This window comes from Trichoplax adhaerens, genomic scaffold (assembly GCF_000150275.1).
Source record: "Trichoplax adhaerens TRIADscaffold_14 genomic scaffold, whole genome shotgun sequence".
Taxonomy (NCBI): Eukaryota; Metazoa; Placozoa; class Uniplacotomia; order Trichoplacea; family Trichoplacidae; genus Trichoplax; species Trichoplax adhaerens.
The window spans coordinates 1,297,289-1,320,053 of NW_002060956.1; the positions used below are offsets into that span (position 1 = coordinate 1,297,289).

At 34.3% G+C, this 22,765-nt stretch overlaps 3 protein-coding genes across 3 annotated transcripts; 2 read left to right on the forward strand and 1 right to left on the reverse strand.

Moving 5' to 3' along the window:
• Positions 1-2,545: 2,545 nt before the first annotated feature.
• Positions 2,546-6,195, forward strand: TRIADDRAFT_60260 (uncharacterized protein; the record flags this gene model as incomplete). The annotated part of the gene is made up of 7 exons (XM_002116171.1): positions 2,546-2,746; positions 3,374-3,844; positions 4,296-4,415; positions 5,011-5,115; positions 5,406-5,612; positions 5,722-5,967; positions 6,094-6,195. 7 exons carry the CDS (start codon positions 2,546-2,548, stop codon positions 6,193-6,195), a joined length of 1,452 nt encoding a protein of 483 aa, XP_002116207.1.
• A 1,334-nt stretch (positions 6,196-7,529) lies between these two features.
• TRIADDRAFT_60261 (uncharacterized protein) lies at positions 7,530-12,418 on the reverse strand (the record flags this gene model as incomplete). The annotated part of the gene is made up of 16 exons (XM_002116267.1): positions 7,530-7,607; positions 7,694-7,914; positions 8,034-8,071; positions 8,185-8,265; positions 8,439-8,491; positions 8,575-8,635; positions 8,756-8,913; positions 9,059-9,149; positions 9,216-9,287; positions 9,401-9,578; positions 9,695-9,960; positions 10,113-10,177; positions 10,401-10,457; positions 10,539-10,705; positions 10,864-10,975; positions 12,329-12,418. The coding sequence occupies 16 exons, from the start codon at positions 12,416-12,418 to the stop codon at positions 7,530-7,532; spliced, it is 1,788 nt and encodes a 595-aa protein (XP_002116303.1).
• A 1,833-nt stretch (positions 12,419-14,251) lies between these two features.
• Positions 14,252-22,549, forward strand: TRIADDRAFT_64258 (uncharacterized protein; the record flags this gene model as incomplete). The annotated part of the gene is made up of 7 exons (XM_002116172.1): positions 14,252-14,369; positions 18,001-18,185; positions 19,310-19,464; positions 19,660-19,788; positions 21,787-21,916; positions 22,063-22,216; positions 22,359-22,549. 7 exons carry the CDS (start codon positions 14,252-14,254, stop codon positions 22,547-22,549), a joined length of 1,062 nt encoding a protein of 353 aa, XP_002116208.1.
• Positions 22,550-22,765: the final 216 nt, after the last annotated feature.

The following is a 22,765-nucleotide window of genomic DNA, read 5'->3' on the forward strand; positions in this document are numbered from 1 at the left end:
CAACAGTGATCGATGGTGATGGTATGCTGGGTAGCAGCCTTGCAAAAGCGAGCCTACACTGCTGTTGCCAGACGTGCCACGATCGTACGTGATGTTGACAAAAAACGTGGTGACAATTTTTACTGGTCAATTTACTGTACCGGTAGACTGGAACGGGTACGCTTACTGATGGTGACTTCAACTGACCTGATTGGGCGGTACGATCGACCAGACGCGTCACCCTAGTCGATGGAGTTCGCTCCGTTACCGCACCACAGTACAGTGTACTGTACGCGAACAGAGGCACAGTACTGTACACTGTACTGTCAAATCAGTTCAAATAGCGGGTTGACGTTGTTTTCACGTCAAGCGTTTGCACGTCAACCTCAAGTCAATCGACGTGCAGTACTCGATGGAGTTCGCTCTGTTACCGTACCACAGTACAGTGTACTGTACGCGAACAGAGGCACAGTACTGTACACTGTATAGTTCAAATGACCAGCCAAATAGCGGGTTGACGTTGGTTTCACGTCAAGCGTTTGCACGTCAACCTCAAGTCAATCGACGTGCAGTACTCGATGGAGTTCGCTCTGTTACCGTACCACAGTACAGTGTACTGTACGCGAACAGAGGCACAGTACTGTACACTGTATAGTTCAAATGACCAGCCAAATAGCGGGTTGACGTTGGTTTCACGTCAACCGTTTGCACGTCAACCTCAAGTCAATCGACGTGCAGTGCCTTCATTCTTTTGCCTGTCACGCCACCATAATGGCTCCACTCTACTCTACGGTAGACGGCAGGATGGATCAGAGACTGCTGACCAAAATGAAACTTTTCAGCAAAGAAGATGAACATTACTGAACTACTCAAACAATTTTTAATTTCTACCACCATTGTATGAGTGGAGAATGGACACTGTGCTGTACTTGACAAAGTAGCAGTAAGGGATTGTCAACGTTCAAAAAAAACAACGTTTCTCTTGCCTCTTTTGATACAACAGCAACTCCTTGACCTGAAGTGAATATGATGGTGTCGTGCTGGAAAAGTAGTGAAATAAATGCAATGCTTCAAAATCATCTCCAAAAGATGGATGATACAGTGATATACTGTAGGACAGAATCTGCAAATGAATGAATTGATTACTAAGTTGTATTTCAGTTGTGCTACGCTAACAAAACACGGAGTGCAGCAGCACTCTATTCTTTGTACTAGTCCTGTATTGCAGGGCTTATGTTAATGCTCACACGACATAAAATCGTCTCCATAGCTCCAAAATGCCTTTTGCCAAGTATTCTACAACTAGGATCATAACTTATCATAGCTGAACCTCTATATCATGCCATATCAAACATCCCGGGCTGATGGACTCTGATCATGATGATAAAAGACACTACTTATATATTCATGCAACTGCAGTTAGAGGGTAAAGGTGTTCAAGCGCTCGAGCATGTAATTAGCAACTGTGTTGCTTGGCAATTTGGACTGGTAAAGATAATCTAATCAAGTGGTGTAACCACATTCTGAAATAACTATAGTCCTACCCTAGCATAATACAATAATATTCAGAGTCTGGTGCATAATGGATACATGTTTACCTCCATGGCTCCATCTACTGCAGTACTGTATGTTCGTCCCTTTCCCTTACCACAATGGATTAGGGTGGGACCCATCGAAAAAGGAAATTTTTTTCTCTCCTTTTTCAGATATTTCTGGCTGTAAGTCGTGCTGTGCTGTTGCCAAACATGCATTGCAATAACTTTAAGCTACGATATTGAACCCTACTATCTAGGTAAAGATGAAATTGCCCTTAATATCTATGAAAAGCTTTCTAATACATCAATCTAACCTTTTTCTCTACCCCTTCCACCCAAGTACAAGTTTCTGTAGCAGAGCAGACAGACATTGTACCCTTACTAATTACCTCTACAACGATTACTAAGTTGATCCATGGCCAATTAGTTACGTTCAAATTATAGCAATGATAACACAGCATACCGTGGATACTAATAGTATTATTACATAGCTCAATTACACCAGTTATCATAACTTTGATATTACTTAGCTAAAACAATCATACCCAAAGGCTCTTTATTGGCAACCATCGATTGAAATTGCAATAACAATTTGCAATTGTTTTCCACAAAATGCCCCCTCATAAATTAAACAAAACAGCGTTCATTCCATAGAGCAATGGAAATAATATAATCATGTCCTATTCAGACTTGATATTGTTTTAATTAATAAGCACGGCATCTCATTAAAGATGTTGTGCATAACGTGGATGAACAGTACTGTATACGAAGAATGTTATGGATATCAAATCTCTGCTTACCTTATTGTATTCTCCATCATATTCAGCTCATTTAAGCTAGGATATACTGTACGCTATGGACATAAGTGAAAAAGCTATATATAGTCAATTTTTATCCTTGATTGAGTAAGATACCTTACGACGTGCTAATTATTACTCGCGATAGCACTCAACTCACTGAACGGAAATACAATATTAAAAAAAAATAATAGTTAAACCACAATCAATCAGTTCTTTCCTTATAAAGTTCATATGTTGGGCCAGTTTTCAATCAGACATAGTAAATTTCGCCACGTCTATGGCCAACCTTATAGAAGAGACTTGTGCTATGATAGTATCCATGTCGCTAAGAATGCCTTCGACTCCTCATATTGTGCGGTAAACGGTAAATTTATTGCTGTAATATTAAGTAGTGGTGGAGGAGGCTCTTTTCTCGTCCTACAAAAGGAGAAGGTATGTTTACGAAGCATGATTTACCATTTCAGAATAGGCAATAATCAACTAATTTCTCTTGACTAAAGTAGCTCATACTTAAATCCTGTACATTAGAGATTTTCACTAGCACAGAATACAGTGCACTGAAATGCAATATTAAACTAAACGCATAATGTATAGGGTGAAAATAAAACAGTATCAAAATTTCCTCAGCGTGTATACGTCCATCAATCTATTATTGATGGATTGAATTATTGTAATATATGAAATCAAAAATCCCATTGCATTAGTGCGATATACATATATAGATCCACTAAAGAATAAAACGTATGATAACAACATACTCTATCTCACCATGATTCCAAAATAAGTTATTTCTCCAAGGTATAGGTCACGTTATAACAGCTACTCAAGAAATGTCCATTCTAACGTACAAATACGTTCAACACTAATTTCTATTTGCACTGTTTCGATTTTTAAATGACTTAATTGATTAACTCATTACAAAGTCCATCTACTGTACTTATCTATCATCAATCTTTTTACTTTACTGACCCTGTAAACTAAATAACTTTCCTTAATCTACCGTATTCTAATCACACCCTTATTTTAATCTTTCATATCGAAAATTTATTTATAACACAGACAGGTCGGGTGGGTATTAAATGCCCTCGAGTTGTTGGCCACAGAGGACCTGTTTTAGATATTGCATGGAATCCATTCAACGAAAACATTATAGCATCATGTAGCGAAGATCATAGCATCAGAATATGGTTTATACCGGACGATGGCATACCATTAAAGATTAAAAAGCAGGATGATGAAGAAGAAAGAGTAGAGGAATTAGACGAGTCAGTCATAATACTAAATGGTCATTCACGCCGTGTCAACATGGTAGTCTGGCATCCAACCGCTAATAATGTACTTGCAAGTAGTAGCTATGATTTAAGCGTAGTAATTTGGAATGTTGCCCAAGGTTCTATCTTAAATCGAATCGACTGCCATAAACTACCTATTTTTTGTATTGCATTCAACAACGATGGCAGCTTGCTAGCATCCACAAGTAAGGATAAAAAACTAAGAGTGATTGATCCAAAGACATCGGAAGTTAAAAACGTGAGTTTACTGTTTATTTTAGTGTCTTATCCAAATTTTCATTATAATTATGGAATAAGTTGTGTAGCTTGTTCAAAGCCAATTCACTGCTTATCAGAAAGTATAAAAAATTAAATAAAACTAATGAAAAGTACCCTTACTTTCTATTTCGACAATCTTTTTTATTTCCGCTAACATTTTAAATAACTGTTATTACTTTAACCCATATTTAATCGAAAGTTGCTTGAATTCACTCTACTCTATCATTTAGATCAGATATTGACTATTTTACCTTTCTTCCTAATAAATATCTTGGCCCATCAAATAAATAGTTACAACTGCTGTTTGATCTAATAATTCTATAGTGTTCAAAATTGTATTACTATTGATATAAATAATGCCATTATTCTGAGGATTAGCTAACTTAATTAACATCATATTACGTTTTTACTTGTTGGTATTATATTGCTAGGAAGGCATATGTCACTTCGGTTTAAAAGGTGCTCGCGTCATCTTTGCTGGAAAATTTAATAAAATCATAACTACTGGCTTTTCTAAACACAGTGAACGTCAATTTGCTGTCTGGGATCCGGTAATCATTAAACTTTTTTTACTTTATTTATGATAAACAAAATCGAATGCTGACCGTTTGCTCAAGGGTTGTAGCTGATCATCTTGATTTAGCTGTTTTTTCACTATGGTCTTGCATATTACTTACATGTATACGGTGCCACATCTAATTGCATATATATATATATATTTAGTAGAAGTTTCTCGTAAATGGAATTTAGCTCCATCTGTGACGTCAAGCTGTTACATGTATTGATGTTGATTATAATCCTAAATCATAGCACCGTTATTGAAGTAGAGAAATTTTAAAATTAATATGCACATGTACCAGTAATTACATCGCAAACAATATTTAACATAGTAATGACAGACTCACTAATTACATTTTTCTTGAAAAATTTGATTTTTAGCAGTTTCGCATCAATGTTGCTACGTAAATTAGTCAATTACTGCTCTATAAAATTCCTATGTGATCACAGTCTAGAATATATTTCTTTTAAGTATTACTCCTAATCTACTCTTTCCATACATCGAAATTTTCAATACTTATAAACTTAATTTGAAATAATTGATGTATCATATTTATCAATCTATAAAATTATCTAAATATGCCATAGGACAATCTGAAAGACCCAATTAAATTAGAAGGCATTGATAGTGGCACCGGAATATTATTTCCATTCTATGATCAGGATAGAAATATTTTATACCTAGCTGGAAAAGTAAGTGTAATATAACTTTACTATTTCATCGAATAATACATAATTAAATAAATATATAAGTAAAACTATTCAACTCAACATTAACAAGCAAATAGTGAAATAATTACTGTATGTGGCATCGGTATATTCTGCCTATAAAGGTTGTACTAATTAATAAAGCTAGGCTTATTATTCGTTTAGACCAACCTAAATCGTATCTAAATGTAATAGAAATCATTCCAAAATATAACAGTTATTTATCACTATTAAGTCATAACCAAATTTTCACCAATGATTTACGTTCGGTTTAGGGTGATGGAAATATCCGCTTTTATGAACTGTTTGATCAAAAGCCATACTGCTATTTCTTAAACCAATTTAAATCGCCATCGCCTCACCAGGGCTTAACTTGCTTACCAAATCGATACCTTGATGTACCCAAATGTGAAATTTTTCGATTTTATAAATTACATTCCCAAGGTTATCTCGAACCAGTGAGCATGATTGCTCCAAGAAAGGTAGCGCTTTAATATGCACTTTATCAAATCATAATATTTTAGCGTCTAAAGTATCTAAATTTAAGTTAACTTTATTTCTCCTCGGTAATATTATACTTTTCGACTCTAGTATGATAGCATCCAAACTGATCTCTATCCATTGACTAATGCTGGTATACCATCAATGGAAGCTATGGAATGGTTCGAAGGCGCTAGTAAGCCTCCAGTGTTGAAGTCAATAACCGAAGACGCTATAGCCGAGTACCGTAGTAGAGCAAAATCAATAACTAAAATGGCGTCGGCAGTAAATAAAAATAATGCCTTACTGGAAGAAGAAGCCAAAAAACGTGGCCTTGAAAATATGACAAAAGAACAAGTTGGTTTTATATCAAATACGGCAACATTCTGTTTAAATCTGCTATATGTAATGTATGATCGTTACTAACGTAACAGTATACCCGTGTGCACTAAAATTTTCTATATTTTATAACTTCACTTATAGCTAATCATAGCCTATAAGCTGCTGCAGCAAGAACTTGAAAATGTTAAGAAAGAATTAGCACTCAAAAATCAAGAAATTAAAAAACTAAAAGAGAAATCTTAGCGTCATCAAATTCAGGACACCTTCGATATCATATACCATCTATTAGCTACTACTGATAAGCCTAAGCTAGTTTTAACTTGTACTAGGAATATAAAGAAACATTATACGTAATTATAGAGCCAATGTAATAATCGCATTGTTACATAAAATTTAATTGCTCCATTTATTAGCTAGATTATTGGCTATGCAAATTGAAAGCTTATGTACATATGATCATGTACCTTTTATCGCATCAACAGTGTTTATCATCACAATAGCTTATCATACTCTATTGAATTAAGCCCAATTCGACAAAGTATACAACCACAATGAACCGCTTTTATTATAGCAATTTTGCTTTACGTATTTATCGATTACATAGATAGTAATGTGTTATTCTGGCATAACTATGCTAATAAAATTCTTTTTATATCTATCAAAACTGGGATATAAATCTACAATTATCAATAAAGTAACCATACCAGTAAGAAGTATATGATAAGTGCAATTTAGCTTCATTCTGATTTTGCAACTAAACCAGGAAGGATTCAATACCCTACCGTATATGCATATAATCTCATATGCAGTTCGGCACTAAAAATGTACTACATGCAATTTTAATCAACTCATATAGCCATCAGAACATTTATTGTTACATAATGCACCATTCACAAGTGCAACAAAAATACCAATAACGATGTCACCTTTATAAAGTAAAACTATCATAAGTTTTTTAAAAGCAACTAAAAATTCATGTATATATATAACACTAAATTAAAACCGTATCAAGCTACAGTATTTTACTTAATAATTTTCATTTAACGAATCATTAACTAATCACCTTTTAGAATCCGAATAATTCTAAGTCAATCACTTGACTGTCGTCCTATAAATAACTCAGTTACCAAGATATTCTGTATGGTTCGTGCAGAATTTGGCAAGAACATGAGTCTTCAAGTTATAGTAAACTACACATTTAACAGTACAGTTTCATACCTTAGTATCAGATACTACAATGATTTAATTAGATCTAAATCAGCATTAGACTAAATTGCTCTTGTATACTGTATATAAAAATGTGTACAGTACGAAATTAATTCATTAAAAATTAAGACAAAAATAGTAGAGCAACATCTGCATATATGAAGCTAAAATACTTCAATATAAGAAATGACCTCAATAATATATATAATTAAAGGTTGATGTAGCTACTCTAAGCTATATAATACAATGTATCCTATTTAGAAAGACATCATCAATTATCGCAGAACAAGCGCGACAAAATAGATTCTAAAGAAACGAACTCGTACAATATTTTAATACATACAGTTGTTATTTATGACAACAATAAGAAACTAATGCAGTTGCTCCGCAAGTTTAGATATTTCATAAGGTAGAAAATGTGCCATTTCACGTGATACAACCAATTCGTCCTTTCCATTGATGAAAGATAAAATAAAATGCTTAGTTTTCTATATACACTTAGACGCTCATCTAGATTCTAGTTTTAGTATTGTACCTCGAATACTTTTGGCATATCGGAATGTGCATCAGCGTACTGAACTATATACTCCAAACACTGCAAACTTTTTGATAAGAATTCCATCTGTGATTTTGTATCTTTAGCGATATATTTCTTCCACAGGCGAGCTAAATAGAATTTTGCTAATAAAATAGGTCTTAAATAATCATCATGAATAGTTTCTGGTAATTTTCCTGTCCGACGATCAACGAATGAACCTTATTTTTAAATAATAGATATTAACATTTACAAATATATTTTAGGAAATTTACATTTTAATAATATATATATACATAAATATAGGAAATTATATTAGCATGGCAACTTATATCCTCACCGATAAACTTATTAAAATGTTCGACGCTATTTTGAATCCTACACGTGTGACAACATTAGTAAAATCACGAAACCAAAAATTCAAAGTATTAGAATAAGAATATTCACAAACCAATTATTATAAATATATATGTCTTTGAAAATGAACTTACAAGCTATTAATTTTTTTAACAGTATGAACAGATGGAACATCCTCTCTATTTCCTATAGCAATTTTTAATGTTACCATTTCGCTAAAATATAATTTCGAAACATCAGTTAAACATAGTATTCAATAACATACATTCTGACGGAGTAGCATACCCTGATCGTAAGTAAAGCATTACAAAAATTAAAGCATTTGAGTAGACAACGAGAAATTCGTCATTAACTGCGATAACAACACTATTTTATTTTTCCAACATACTTAGTTGTTTCGCCAATTTCGAAGCATAACTGCTGGCAAACCGTTAAAAAGAACTAAACAACGAAATGTTCAAGATTAGTATACTGAACTAAATTTAAAATAAGTATGATATATCTAGCAATCATAGTTCGATAACCTGTGGATTTAACTCTTTTTCGATTGAGGTCAGGAGGTCTACACGGCGTTTATGCATTTTACTAAAATTCAATGCAAATGTTAAATAGATTCTAAATGTTCTGTGCGTGATGGTATTTTAACACAATATCTCTAGAACAGAAGTAGGTAGACTAGCTTTGATTGTAGATTAATTTATATACCATTGTCTTTCTAAGTCTTTTTCAAAGAAAGCCAAAATAAAGTAAAGTCTACTCTGTAGTTGTACAAGTTCAACATGATCGCTTGTATGTCCATCCAAAATAAAAAAGTCCTTAGCCTTTTCTGACCACCTTAATCCAGTCAAAAAAACCTTTCGAGCCTATTAGAAATATTATATACATTATTACCTAAAAAATTTTTTATTTATGTAATCTTCGTATCAAATCAAGTTCAGCATGCTACAAATATAATTGCTGATTATGATTATTTATCCATTTTTGTTAGTATGGAAGTATAAAATTTACTTCATCAAAGTCAGCAATTAAATGATCAGGAATGGATTCGTCATACGATGTTGTTTCCAAACCATCAAAATAAAGAATATTCTTTCGGTCACTGTAAATAATCCGAATATTTCATTACATTAAGATCGAAATTAAGAAATATACTAAATTTGATTACCGCGATGCTTCAGGATTGTCCGAGATATGTAATTCACGGACACTCTCAGCACCATGATTTTCCACTGCATTTCTGGTGACGATAAAGCCGGTTATAATATTATCAAGAAAGTAACGAATTTTTAATGCAGCTATTTAGCGGTAATTTATAACTTCTTATTGGCCATGGCTATGACTCATACTTACCGTGATTCCGTAAATAATTCTAAGGCATATTTAGCCCAAAGTCTTGCTACTTCAGCACGTTTTTTATAAACTTTTTCTCTTTCATCCAGTTCCGCTTGACTTTCCTCTCTGAGTTCCTCTTCAGTCATCCCTGAGTCAGGGACTCTACAGTCTTCACCGATTACCGCTGAAGCACATGCTACGATACAAGAATTGTGTATCGGTGTCTTAATGAAATATTTTGCTATATCACTGACTAAAATTTCGTAATACGTGTTTACTACACATTAGCAATGTTAGTTTTTATGCGTTTACCTAGGCAATGTCTAGCCAAATTCCAGTTACGCTTAGAGGTATAATAGTCAGATAACGTGGCGCAATTAATGGCCCAATCCAGAGAGTCAAAATCTTTGCTTTCGAGTTGGCGGCTCAGCGTTTTATGACAATATTCAGCTGCAAGGTTATCATTCTCTTGTTTAGTGTAAACTTGAGCCAAATAATAAAGTGCATGAGTATAACTGCTTTCAAATTTTTTGTGTCTGCTGACGTCATCAGCCCTTAATTCTGGCGGTAACAATAAACTATAAAATACCAACGCAGAAGATTGATTGAGTAATAGTTACACTGCATTGTTATTACTTGTAGGACAAAATTTTAAGCCACTGCATGGGCAATAGAATAGAATTATATTATTTCATACTGCACATAACATATTAAGATAAAGCTCTCTTACTCTTTCTCGTCGTAGGGACTATTACCGACGTCAGCAGTATAGTCTGAGTATAATTTATCGCATTCCTAGAATTAACAACAGCAGAGATAACCTTTGTAATGTTGCTGACAAAGTAAGTATAGAAACTTTATTATAAATAACCACATTCATCGACATAACCTTTTCTACTAGAAGCTACTTTAATTGCATTACTAATTTTTATCTTTATTACTATTGCACCAGATGTACCATAAGGATCCAAATATTGTCATAATAAAGAAATTCATGAAAATTCTTTCAATATCTTACCTCTAAGTACTGCTGAGATTTAGCAAAATCTGACCGACCACACCATAAAATACCCATCTGTAAGATTACAATTATAAATCTTTTGGCTAAGTACTTGCTTTATCGATTTTAAAACTTGATTGAATTGTAAACTATTACCTCAGAATTGGCTTTCATTACAACGAGACAAAAATCTGGTTCTAATCGATATGGTCGCAATGCTTCTAAACAAGCTTTAATATGCCTCTGTCCTGTGCTTCTATCTTCAGTAATCAAGTGAATAACTCCTATATGATAATCCAACACAGCAGCAATTTGCTTTGCATCTGTTATATCCAAAAAAATTAATTGCAAATCACTGTTAGACACTGCTATAACACTTTTAACGATAAGTCAGTCTTAGAAGTGATCATAAATTTAGATATTGGAAAATTTGCACAAAAGTTAAATTGGGTAAATAACAGTTCATCTACTGATTAAATACCAGGATAAGCTTCTTGATTGTCATCATAAAAGTCCTCGACTTCTTTACGTAATCGATACAATAACTCTAGAGCTTCGTACTTTGATTTAAATGGCTCTTCGGGAGCATCTACCTATAAAATGCAATGGTAAATTACGCTATTAATTTAGAAATAGTGATGAAATCCATTGTGAGAGCTGAGAATGATCAATGTATCTACTCTGAAGGTATCGTAAGATATACAGGTATAAGCGTAGCTAGTAAATTACGATTTATAGCAATTGATGTTTAGTCATTGATTGAATTTCACTATTTGTTATCAGTCACGCAGTAAGTGCTGTACTTCATCATAATTAACGGGAACTTTTCTCGTACAAAATAATTCGACGTTATGATTGCAAATGTATTGAGTAATATAGGATTAAATCAATCCATTCAATCAATGGATTCAGTAATATAGGAAAGCATTATAAACATATTTAGAATATCTGTAATTCAGAATCAATCCTGTAATATTCAGTGGTTATGTTGCTTACATACCTACTGCTACAGTAGCATCCTGCAAATATGCAGGAGATCATACTCCGGGGTTGCACGTAAGTTTTACGTGAAGTTTATAAATGCAGAATTCGAACTTGTCATGATGACACGTTTCATTGGAGTATTGATTGATTTTATGTACTACCATGTTTGATTTTTCACTTTTAAGTAGCTGGACGACACACTAATGCTATATGTTTTACAACAGCAGAATTTAGAAGTTTAAATTATAGAAGAATTTCAGAGTTGTCAGTTGTCAGCACCGGTTCCATGATAATCTAGTAATTTTGTATCTATTCTATCATGACAAATACCCAACACTCTGTTTAGGCCTTGGAGCATGCGAAACATAATTATACGTGTAGGTTTAACTTGTACGACTTGACTACTACTAATAAGTCCAGTCAATAACTAATTTCGAAGTACCTCATAAGTAATACTGTCTACTTGACGTATAATACTTACAATATATACTGCATTACGGCAAATGTGCGAAATAACATCAACCTTCAGAATATGTGGCGGCATGGTATATATATATATATACATACATATATATATACATGTACATACTGCAGTTATCAATGTATAGACTTGCAACATCCTTTGCAACTTGTAACTGATCCAATATACAAATCCAAAGCTAACCTATGTTGCCATACTGCATTGCCTTTGCTGATATATCAGGCTATACGAAGTATTGCCATACTGTGAAAAAACTGTATTAAATAGACATTGCATGATTGTGCAAGTGCAGCACCGCAACGCCTACTGAACTCTTGTTCTTAGTTATACTTTTCAAGCTTTCAACCATTGATTCGAATTAATGATATCATGGAAGCTTTGCTACAAAATTATTTATTACAGTATTACTCTTACAAACCAACAACAACGAGCATGTATACTGTACACATAGTACAGTAGGCCTAGTACATGAGCTTATTACCTTTTCATTTAGGTCTAAAATTTCTTTAAATGTTTCAAAACATGCAAACTGCCTCCAAGACTGCAAGCTATGGTACCTACTTTCGGCCATATCCGACATCGCTGGTGTTTTCCGGGTCCTTAAGTAATAATTGAATATATTACGTACGAGCATTACAGTATTTGTATCGAATTTATCAGGCTCATCGTCAGGCTTTATTACGGGTACCGTACCAAATCGTGTACTGCACGCATGATGTAGATGGACCGTACCGTACAGTACTGTACCTAAAATGACGGCAGTTGCGTAGAATACAGTACTGTACCGTAACGGCATCTGTATTCAGCTTTAGTCGAGTAACTTTAATCACTGTCATCCAGTGGTTAGCTAGGCTAGCTGGCTCGAACTAATTCAAATTGATCTTACTATCAAGTATTCAGATCGAATTGGACTTGGATTCCACTGTAGTAAGTAGAAGGAGTTGTCCAATCAACAGTAAACTAAACTACAATCGTCTTACAGGATGTACAGTATGAGAGTTTTATGAAGCATTTATCAACGTTTTTGCAGGTTCGAAATTGGACTGTATTCCGTTAGCGTGATACCACCCGTCTGTCCGTCACCAACTAAAGTACAGTACAATAGCACAGTATGTAGTACTGTACTTTAGTGTACTTTACACTGTAAGTACACTACAGTGTACAGTACTGTACACTATAACGTACAGTAGTAGGTACGGTAAAATAATGTACTGTACTGTAACGCAGTACCAGTATGGTACCAGTACTGCACTGTACTCTCCATTTGAAATTTGATGTTTTCTCCATGGGTATCGTAATGAACAGAGAACATGCGTACCAGTAACTAAGGGTTAAGGCGTCTACGGCTTCTGAAACTGTACAGTACTGTACCATACTGTACTATAAGTAATGTACCGTGAACAGGACATTTCACGTTACTCTATGATGCGTACAGTATTGTACGGCCATGATATGAAAATTGTTATTATTTGGCCAAGCAACCCAGCCTACTGTAAATTCTATGAGGTACTGGTTACTGCGCATATTTTGACTTTGATAAATGTGTGCGCTAAAAAACTGACTACGCCCTTCATTTGTTAGTAGGACAGACAACGAACAAGTTCTTTATTCTCAGAACTGACCCGTACCGAAGCTGAAGCAAGTTAGTACGATCGGATTGGGAGCTTTTTTTACGGCGTCGATAACTCTAAAACCGATCGTTCCTGTAGCGCTAAAGCAAACTGTTACATGTGGCAATCACAAAATCGATTGTTGATTCCTTTCCAACGATCTTGCCATAAGGAAAAGATTTAGTCCATCTTGTATTTTCGCCGTAATTTTGTTGGTTGTTCCACTTGACTGTACGCCCGCTTGACCAACATCGCTTGTTACCGTGCGCCTTTGTGACTCTATCGTACTGTACTGGTGAACTGGTTGTCGTCATTCACTAATCGCATAAACTGATACAAGATTTGTTGCCAGGCTATCCTGATTCGGCAAATAGTGGACTGGTGCGTTACAATTCATTTACGGTTTGTAAGAAGGCAATTAAGTAGTCTCGATCATACCTTCGTCTATCATCCGACTAATTTGTGGGAACGTTATTAATTGGATATAGATCTGAAACTATCTTCACAAAAATAAAGGGAAGAGAGTACGTAATCGTGAAAAAACTAACTTGGCTTATTCACGGTATTGTACGGTTGTTTCTGTTGGACAGCTTTCAGCGCGTCAATCGAATTTTTTCTACATTTCAACTTCATTTCCTTCTTACTGGCGAAAACCGTGGCTGATTCTTTTTACTCTAGCCACTTGAACGAATCGTAGAGTGACATAGTAGTTTTCTTTGAATCTTTAATCCGTTAGTACTTTTCCTTTCGTTGACGATTCTATAGTACAGTACATTATCTGCTAAAATTTAATAATGGCCTGTTGCTTGAGTGATGAGGCCAGAGAACAGAGACGAATTAATAGAGAGATAGAGAAGGAATTGAAAAAGCACAAGCGAGATGCTAAACGCGAATTAAAACTGTTACTTTTAGGTAAGTTCAAGCCTTCACCATTATGTCTAAATAACAATTTCCTTTCTACAATTTTGCACGTTCGTGTTTTCCCTTGTTTGCTCTTTCACTATTTTGCTATACTCGTAGAATAGTAATAATAATCAGTAATTACTGTAATGTCCGAAACTGAATTACCGTTCGAATTAATGCTATGAAATAAGTAAAGTTATGCTTATGCCTAGATGTTATAGACGGTACTTGCACTTGAACCTTTAATGATGCTTTTCAGTACTATTTAGCACTGCCACTGTTATCGCTATGGCGTACATTGACTGATCAGAAGACATCAATGTATTTCATAGTTCATGCCGTGTGTACTTACCAAAGTTGCTCCAGAGCGAATGTATTCGAACTATAGTCCCAAAAAGGGAGTCAAATTGGATACTGTACAATAGTCGTTTTGACGTAGTTCACGACACTATACAGTACAGTACTATGAGATCTGCTGGAGGACCTTACTGTACTCTACATAGTGTCTAAGGCCGGGTAAAAAAAAAGGTGTACAATGTACACAGCTTAAAAAATATCTCAGTGTTAAACACCACGGTAAACCGTATGGGGTATGGGCAATACGCGCAGCAAGCGTTCTTTGACTAAAATTTTGGACAAGAGTCTCTTCTCCGCTCACGGCAACGGGCACAAGACCACGCATTTATCGATTAAAAGTTCAGGGCACGTTCTGTTTGATTTAATGAGACATTAGACATTCTACTGTACAGCATATCGCCCGCATTCGTCTTTGATTACGCATTGTAAATAGTTGAATAGTACAGTAAATTCCCTGGATCATATGTAAAATTTCCTTTTTTTACTCGTGTCTGTAATTGGTATTTTACATTAATGGACAGTACTATAGCGTAGTCCAAAGTCTGTATCCTACCATAATGTAGTTTTAAATAAACTATAAAGACTACTGGACTACCTTCGTTTTTGGTGTACTGTATGTTAGCTTCAGTAATTTTTATTTTTATTAATTAACCCTGTGATGTTCGGACGTGCTTACTGCCGTATTACCCATTGATGATATTCTGTAATGTATCATTAGTACACCCGATGAATCCATATATCACACATCGTATAGTATGTAGAATAATGTCTTTGCATTATGGAAAGTAGGAATTTTTTTCAAAAGTTCATTCCCCGTAATAAAACGAAGAACTTCGAAACGTAGAGGAAAGACTTGACAACCAAAAACGGTTGAGGATGACATACGTACTGTACTCTGTACACATACACTGGCATTGTAATATCTGACGTTATGCGCGTTGATGTTCTTTGCTGATAGAATCATATTTCTTATCTTATTGATACCAGTATAGTATTAGACTAGTGAGCACATGTGAATTTTGCCCTTGATCCCATTATTGCACTCCCGTTATGAACTTTTATAACCCTTTTCTGAATATCACAAGCGTAAAAATTTGTTTTTTTACATTTACGCTTTTAGCATCGAGTGTTGGGTTGACTCGGTGCCGTGAATCTTTCTTGTACTGAATCGTATCGGTTAATGGGCTTCTACAGTACAGTCCAGTACGGAGCCATCTATTGTACTGAACCATGATTGAATGTACAGTATAAGTTTATGGTATCGATCTACGTACTTAGATAGTAGGCAGACCCAAGTTGACCGCACGCTGCACTTTGCACAATAGAATAGACAGTAAAATTGTGTAGACAACACTACAGAGTACAGACGCAACACGTACAGAATATTTTAATTTTAATTTTTTTACCTTTTTATCGTGTGAATTCAGTGGTGCAAATACTGCATACAGTACAGTAGAAAAAAATATCAAGGACTGTAAAAGAACGCTACTGTGTACAGTACGGTACGCTCACGTACAGTACTGTACTTGACAGTAAATGGCGCGGTTACTGTAATAAAAATCCACTTTGTCTTACTGTTAGGTATTGTATTACTGTACAGTACTTTTGGACGGCATTGTACAGTAGTAAGTAGATACAGTACTGTACTGTATGTACTGTACAGTACTGTACTGTATTTCTGTACCGTACCATTGATCTGATACTGTACTCTACAGTGTACAGTACTGTATGTAACATTATTTTTTAATGTTACGGAGAACGGTTATTGGTTGGTTCGAGGCAGTTACTGCACAGTACAGCAGTATTTTTTAACACTGTTCAAATTCAACTACCGTTCGCTTACAGTAGCCTAATCATATTTTGGGGCTAAACGTTTATATACGTTCCCTACCTGTACTGTAAACTTATGGCTTTATTGTTTCTATTAGTTCAATGTCATCGGATTCAACTAATAGTATAAAGTTTTGTTGATTTTTAATGACTATACTCTTCATTAAAACGAGTACGGTAGGGTCTCAAAAAGTAGGAAAGATGTTCCAATCATCTAAACTAAAGTGTTCTTACGAACTCCGCCGTTCACTCTGGCAATAACAACAACTCTATTTTTTTTATTTTTAATCCTTAAAACCGGAGTCTTCTTGGATTAAATACTCTAGATCAATAGAATATATTTACAGTTAACAAATGAAAAGCACTACATTTCTTACTCATTCATAAATCATGAGCTATCGCTTTATCGGTTACAATTTTTACGGTACTTTAGCATAGTACAGCTCTGCGTGTTGAGACCTTGCTGCTAGTCAATCACGCCTTATTACTGTACACTATACTGTATGACGCTATCGTTTCAATTTTTTCAATGACTGTTACGTATGATAAAGGAGCTGTAAACGTCAATCTAGATATACAAAATTTTGAAATAGTTTTGGTTGTTATCAAGAACGTTGCATTCAGTTACAATCAGCAATTAGATTCTTATTTATTAGTAACATAGTACAGTATAATTTGCTAATTTCTGCTTGTGTAGAGCGTTTTGTTACATATACTGTATTTGCAGTGAAGTATTCCTTGCATTAGGTTATCCAGAAAACAGGGACTACTAAAGAGAAAGAGAGGGACAAAAAACGGTCATTCACTATACTAATGATGTGGAGGCTGATTATTTTACTAGTTATTTCAACCGTATCACATGTCTACAGCGGTACACTATATTATCCACTATTCGCATCCAAATTAGCTACAAACTGCTGCTGCTAACTTGGTTTCGTACAGTATGGCTGGCTATACGTTTTCATTGATACCGTATAGTAGAGTGACCCTCAAAATGATCAGCCTCGACATTATTTCGTATCAAAGTGGCTTCCCGTCCCTCTCTTTCTCTTTTAGTTGTCCCTGTCCATAATATTCTATCGCTGCTTACTCGAAAATCCAACTGGTACAAGATTGTTACATTGTTTTCGTACCTGATCGAATATTTTAAGCATTTCACTCCCGTCGAATTAATGCGGTCCATATTGCAAAATCTTATGATGTAGTATAATAAAAGGATCTTAGCGTAGCACACTACAGCATTAAAAACTTCATCGTTTAAGCATAAGTAATACTGTATCTGTCTGACATATAAAGTGTCTCCGGAACAGATCCATCAAATATGTGAATAGGAATCTATAATCTAGCGTGAAAAACATATCGGATAGATACGAACTGCAAAAGTATTTTAAAGTAACAAGTAATACTGGTCTTTTATTAAAAATTTTATTAACTTATAACGTAATACTTTCAGGTACTGGTGAATCTGGCAAGAGTACTTTTATCAAACAAATGCGAATTATCCATGGTAAAGGTTATACAGATAATGATAGAGCCGAATTTACTCAACTCGTATTCCAGAATATTTTCACTGCGATTCAAGCACTAATAAAGGCGATGGAAACGCTTAATATCACATATGAGCATCAATCGAACAGGGTTAGTAGTAATAAATATACGCTAACATAATCAATACTTCTACATCCGCAATCGTCTAGGCCGGATTTAGTTTAGCTTTACTTCTTTTAACCTTATAACTGTCACTATATACTTTATGCATTGTGTAATAAGCAATAGTACAGGATATTTAGAGATTATTTAGGAAAGTTGAGCCTTCCTAAGCACTAAAGCACTAGTCACACATAACGGCAATTTTTCTTCTAGGTTGCACCCTTACTTACGAGATGAATAAAAAATTCATTTCATTTAGAACTTTATAAATGCCCTTACACATACTGTACATTTCTTAAATCTCTGCTATTGCTTATAGAATATCGTAGGGGTTTTACCCCGTTCGTAGTTGTTCGATTCTAGTGTTCACCTTCATGTAAATCTCAAAGGTAATTCGTAGTATGTAATGATAGTGCAATTTTATTCGTGCATCTTCTTGTGAGCTCTCTTATTAAATTCATTTACAAAAGTAATGCTTCAAAAGTGAACACATCTTAGTAAATTAATATAGCATCTTACAACACTTACGATTCTACTCATCAAATTGCGCCTTTCCGATGTATGCAGATCATGGAAAGCTTGCTTTGACAAGAATTTAATAACTCATTCTTTGTATATATTTTTATACTCTACTAAATAGGTTTACGAAAGCTAATATCGCACTGGTAAACTTAATACGTGTATAGTGTTTGATTCGAAGTTAGATTTTGCAGCTTTGATCTGCAACAAATGTAGCAATTCCATTTATCTTTAGTTAACGGAAATTTCCTTATCCATAGATATTTCAGACACTGTATCAGCGATAGATAGATCGTTTACTAGCGTCTTAAGTATTCTAAAAGGAGCCGAAAATATTAAATTACTCGAATAGACGCATTATTGTTATCCAGACCTTGACGTATTTAGATAGCTAGGAGTAGCTTTGATAATTGTAAAAGGTCTTAATACATTACGTTGCGGTTGTGGTTTTATTATTTATCCACAGCATACTAGTATTCTACAAATTTACCATGCTGTTTATACTACCCGATTTCGGTCTACCTTTCACCGTTAAGTGTATTATTTGTACACCTTTTACAAACTTAACTTTTCTTCATATATTATGCATATAGCAACGAGTAGATGTAGTGCGAACCGTCGATCCCGAAACTGTTGGTAGCCTTAGTAAAGAACATGTTGAAGCAATAGACAGCATTTGGAATGACAGCGGCGTGCAGGAATGCTATGATCGTCGCCGTGAATATCAGTTATCAGACTCTGCGAAATAGTAAGCAATCTTTTGTTACGCTTTTATTAGCTTGGTTCGAAAATAGTATGATTTTACGCCATGATTACTGTAGTACATCAATTAGGTACCGGATAGATAACATCAATGTTTGAATTTTGAAGACTTTTTATTAAAGTGTATTGGTTTAAGTACAATTGCCGATACCCGGAATTAAATTGATTATATTCCTTGCAGCTATCTTACAGATTTGCATAGATTAGCAGAACCAAATTATTTACCGACTCAACAAGATATTTTACGTGTTCGAGCGCCTACAACAGGAATTATTGAATATGATTTCAATTTGGATACCGTCATGTTTAGGTATGTGAATCTGTCGAATTTTGACCTATTTCTAGTTTTTTCAGAGTCAATTTAGTAATTAGTTTTGTGAAAACACTCTACAAGAATTCTTAGATGTATTTTTTGTTTTAAGTCTAAAAGAAAGTTGTACCTATCGCTCTTTTTACCCTCACATCCAGTAAAATTATGCAAATCTAGCCATGGTTTTAAGACTAAAACAAGGAGTTACATTCTGTTTAACTACTGTACTCTACCTATTGCATATAATATCAGCTTCATTAACAAATAAAGATTTTTATAGCTTAAGTCACATCCACCGGCTTATCATCATCATACCCTAAAATAAGGGCTTTTGCAGTGGATGATACTGTACCGTATTAAATTTATTTGACATCTTCAACTTCTTGTAATATTACACAACTACGAACTACTTAAGATACTGTAGGAATATGAAATTCGCATAGAAACTTATATCACATTATTAAGGTGATTCTACTGAATACTGTATTATTTCTATCTAATACCTTTATAATTTTTCCTTGTAATTTGGCTAATTCCGTATATCGATTTTATCCGAGTCATCTCTTGATACATAAATATATTGCCCGAAGTGTTGCGTGTCCTGTAATTTGCATCTATAAAGGGGGAGTACTTTGATATTGATATACTGTAATTACTGGTAATTACAGTATTTTGTTGGTTGCTATTGAGCATTTTGTTAAAGCAAAATTCCCATTTATTAACTATGACTCTATTCTATTCTTTATATATAACTAAACAATGTCAGAGCGACGTTGCCATTGTCTGCAACCCTATTACTCAGTTTTTCTTGACTACATCCACCTCACTAATCATATAAAAAAACGCTAGCTTGCAATATCATGTTGTACCAGATTCGCTAACGCCTATCGATAGTACGGTAGTTACTATTTACAGTACAGTAGTTATCGCTAGCCTGCTATTAATAACCCAATTTGGATCATATTTCGTCCATAAATTGCGGCTTAGATTCTGCCCCGGTATTTATTATTTTAGGGTGCAAATAATTAGCAAAAATGATGCTATGTTTCGAATTTAAAAATATTTGAATATCGAAATTCCAGTTAGTGTTTTATTGATATAATTAACTCTAGCTGACTGTATAGATGTAAATTTAAGTTTTCATCCTTATTAGTTTGATATAAGCGTGAATGTTATACTTAGGCGTATCGCAAAGACATCCATCTGATTATTTCTGACTGATATCATTTAGTGATGAAAGTATTTTGAATACGTTGATATTAGTAATACAGTTGAATGAGGAGACATATATCATGTAAGAATATGCGTATACGTGATTATTCTCACAAAATATAATCTAAATTATTAAAGCACTCTGAAGTTTCACCTATACACCAGCTACGGGTAGGTACACAAATCATCTACATATATGTATGTTTACATCTTTACAGCTAATTAATAAGGATGAATTTAGCGATATATAGTCGGTGTGAGTGTAGTTTCGATGGTATTCTGCATATCAGCAGTTGTAATAGCCTACAAATGCAATTTGTACCCTATTGAGCTTGTTATTTGAGGCTTATTAGCGAATACTTGTTATGGACAATTTAAGCAGTATGTGCTTTACACGCTAAAATTGACATAATCGGTAAAGAGAATGAATCTGATAAATTTGCCTTAAATAGGAACTAATCTAGTAACCTATAGTAGTTGATTTATCTTGTAAACTAGGAATGAGTAGTTAGTATCACATTAAGAAGAAATGTGTTTTTCTACATATTTATGTAACTGTCTGTATGTTTGAAATTCTTTATAGCTATATGGTAACATACTTTCGTCTGGCTTTCACAATTAATATTCTCTTTAATTTTATAACATTTTGATTCTGAATAAGTATTACAGCTACATTATGTGATTTACTGCTTGTATTAGTAACGGACTTTACCGTTACATAGTTAACGACGTAAAGGTTCACTGATGATGTCATTTAAAAGCTAATAATAAGATTACTTTATTTAGAATGGTGGATGTAGGTGGTCAGCGTTCAGAACGTCGTAAGTGGATCCATTGCTTCGAGAATGTCACCTCTATCATGTTTCTAGTTGCTCTTAGTGAATACGATCAAATTCTTGCGGAAGCTGATTCCCAGGTAGTTGTACTCACTCCGGTGACATCAATAACTACATTATGGATTATAATTTAAAATATTTGTAACAAAAGTTTTGAATAGGAGGGAAGTCTTATAATTTAGTTTTAGCAGCTATAACAGCTATCTTATTCATCTTTTACCTTAAGAACCGTATGGAAGAAAGTAAAGCCTTATTCAAGACAATCATTACCTATCCTTGGTTTCAAAACTCGTCTATTATATTATTCTTAAATAAGAAAGATATTCTGGAAGAGAAAGTACAAAAGTCAAACATTGCTGACTACTTTCCTGAATATGACGGTAGCTAAAATTAATAATTAGAATTGTCTATATTGTCATTTATGAATTCACAAAACATTTTATTAATGTCAATCCTATTCTAACTTAGTTAGAATAATTGTTAATTGATTGTAATTATATGGCTGTTCTTTTCGTGAATTAGGTCCACCAAGAGATGCACAGGCTGGTCGAGAATTTATACTTAAAATGTTTGTTGACCTGAACCCAGATAGCGAGAAGATCATCTATTCGCACTTTACCTGTGCTACGGACACCGAAAATATTCGCTTTGTATTTGCCGCTGTGAAAGACACTATACTTCAATTTAACTTAAGGGAATACAATCTTGTCTAGTTTCTACTTCCATTAGTCCACCCGCTTGCACCCGGCATATAACACTTGTATCGTGATAGTACTATTTGATACGAAAAACGACGCTTTAAGGCTAAATCAATCCTTTCTATAACTACTCGGATGGATTTCCCTGCTGTACAGTGTCCAAAATGTTGCTACTCAAAGTCTGTTTATACATACAGTAGAACCTTTTAGAAAAACGAACAAGTCATTATG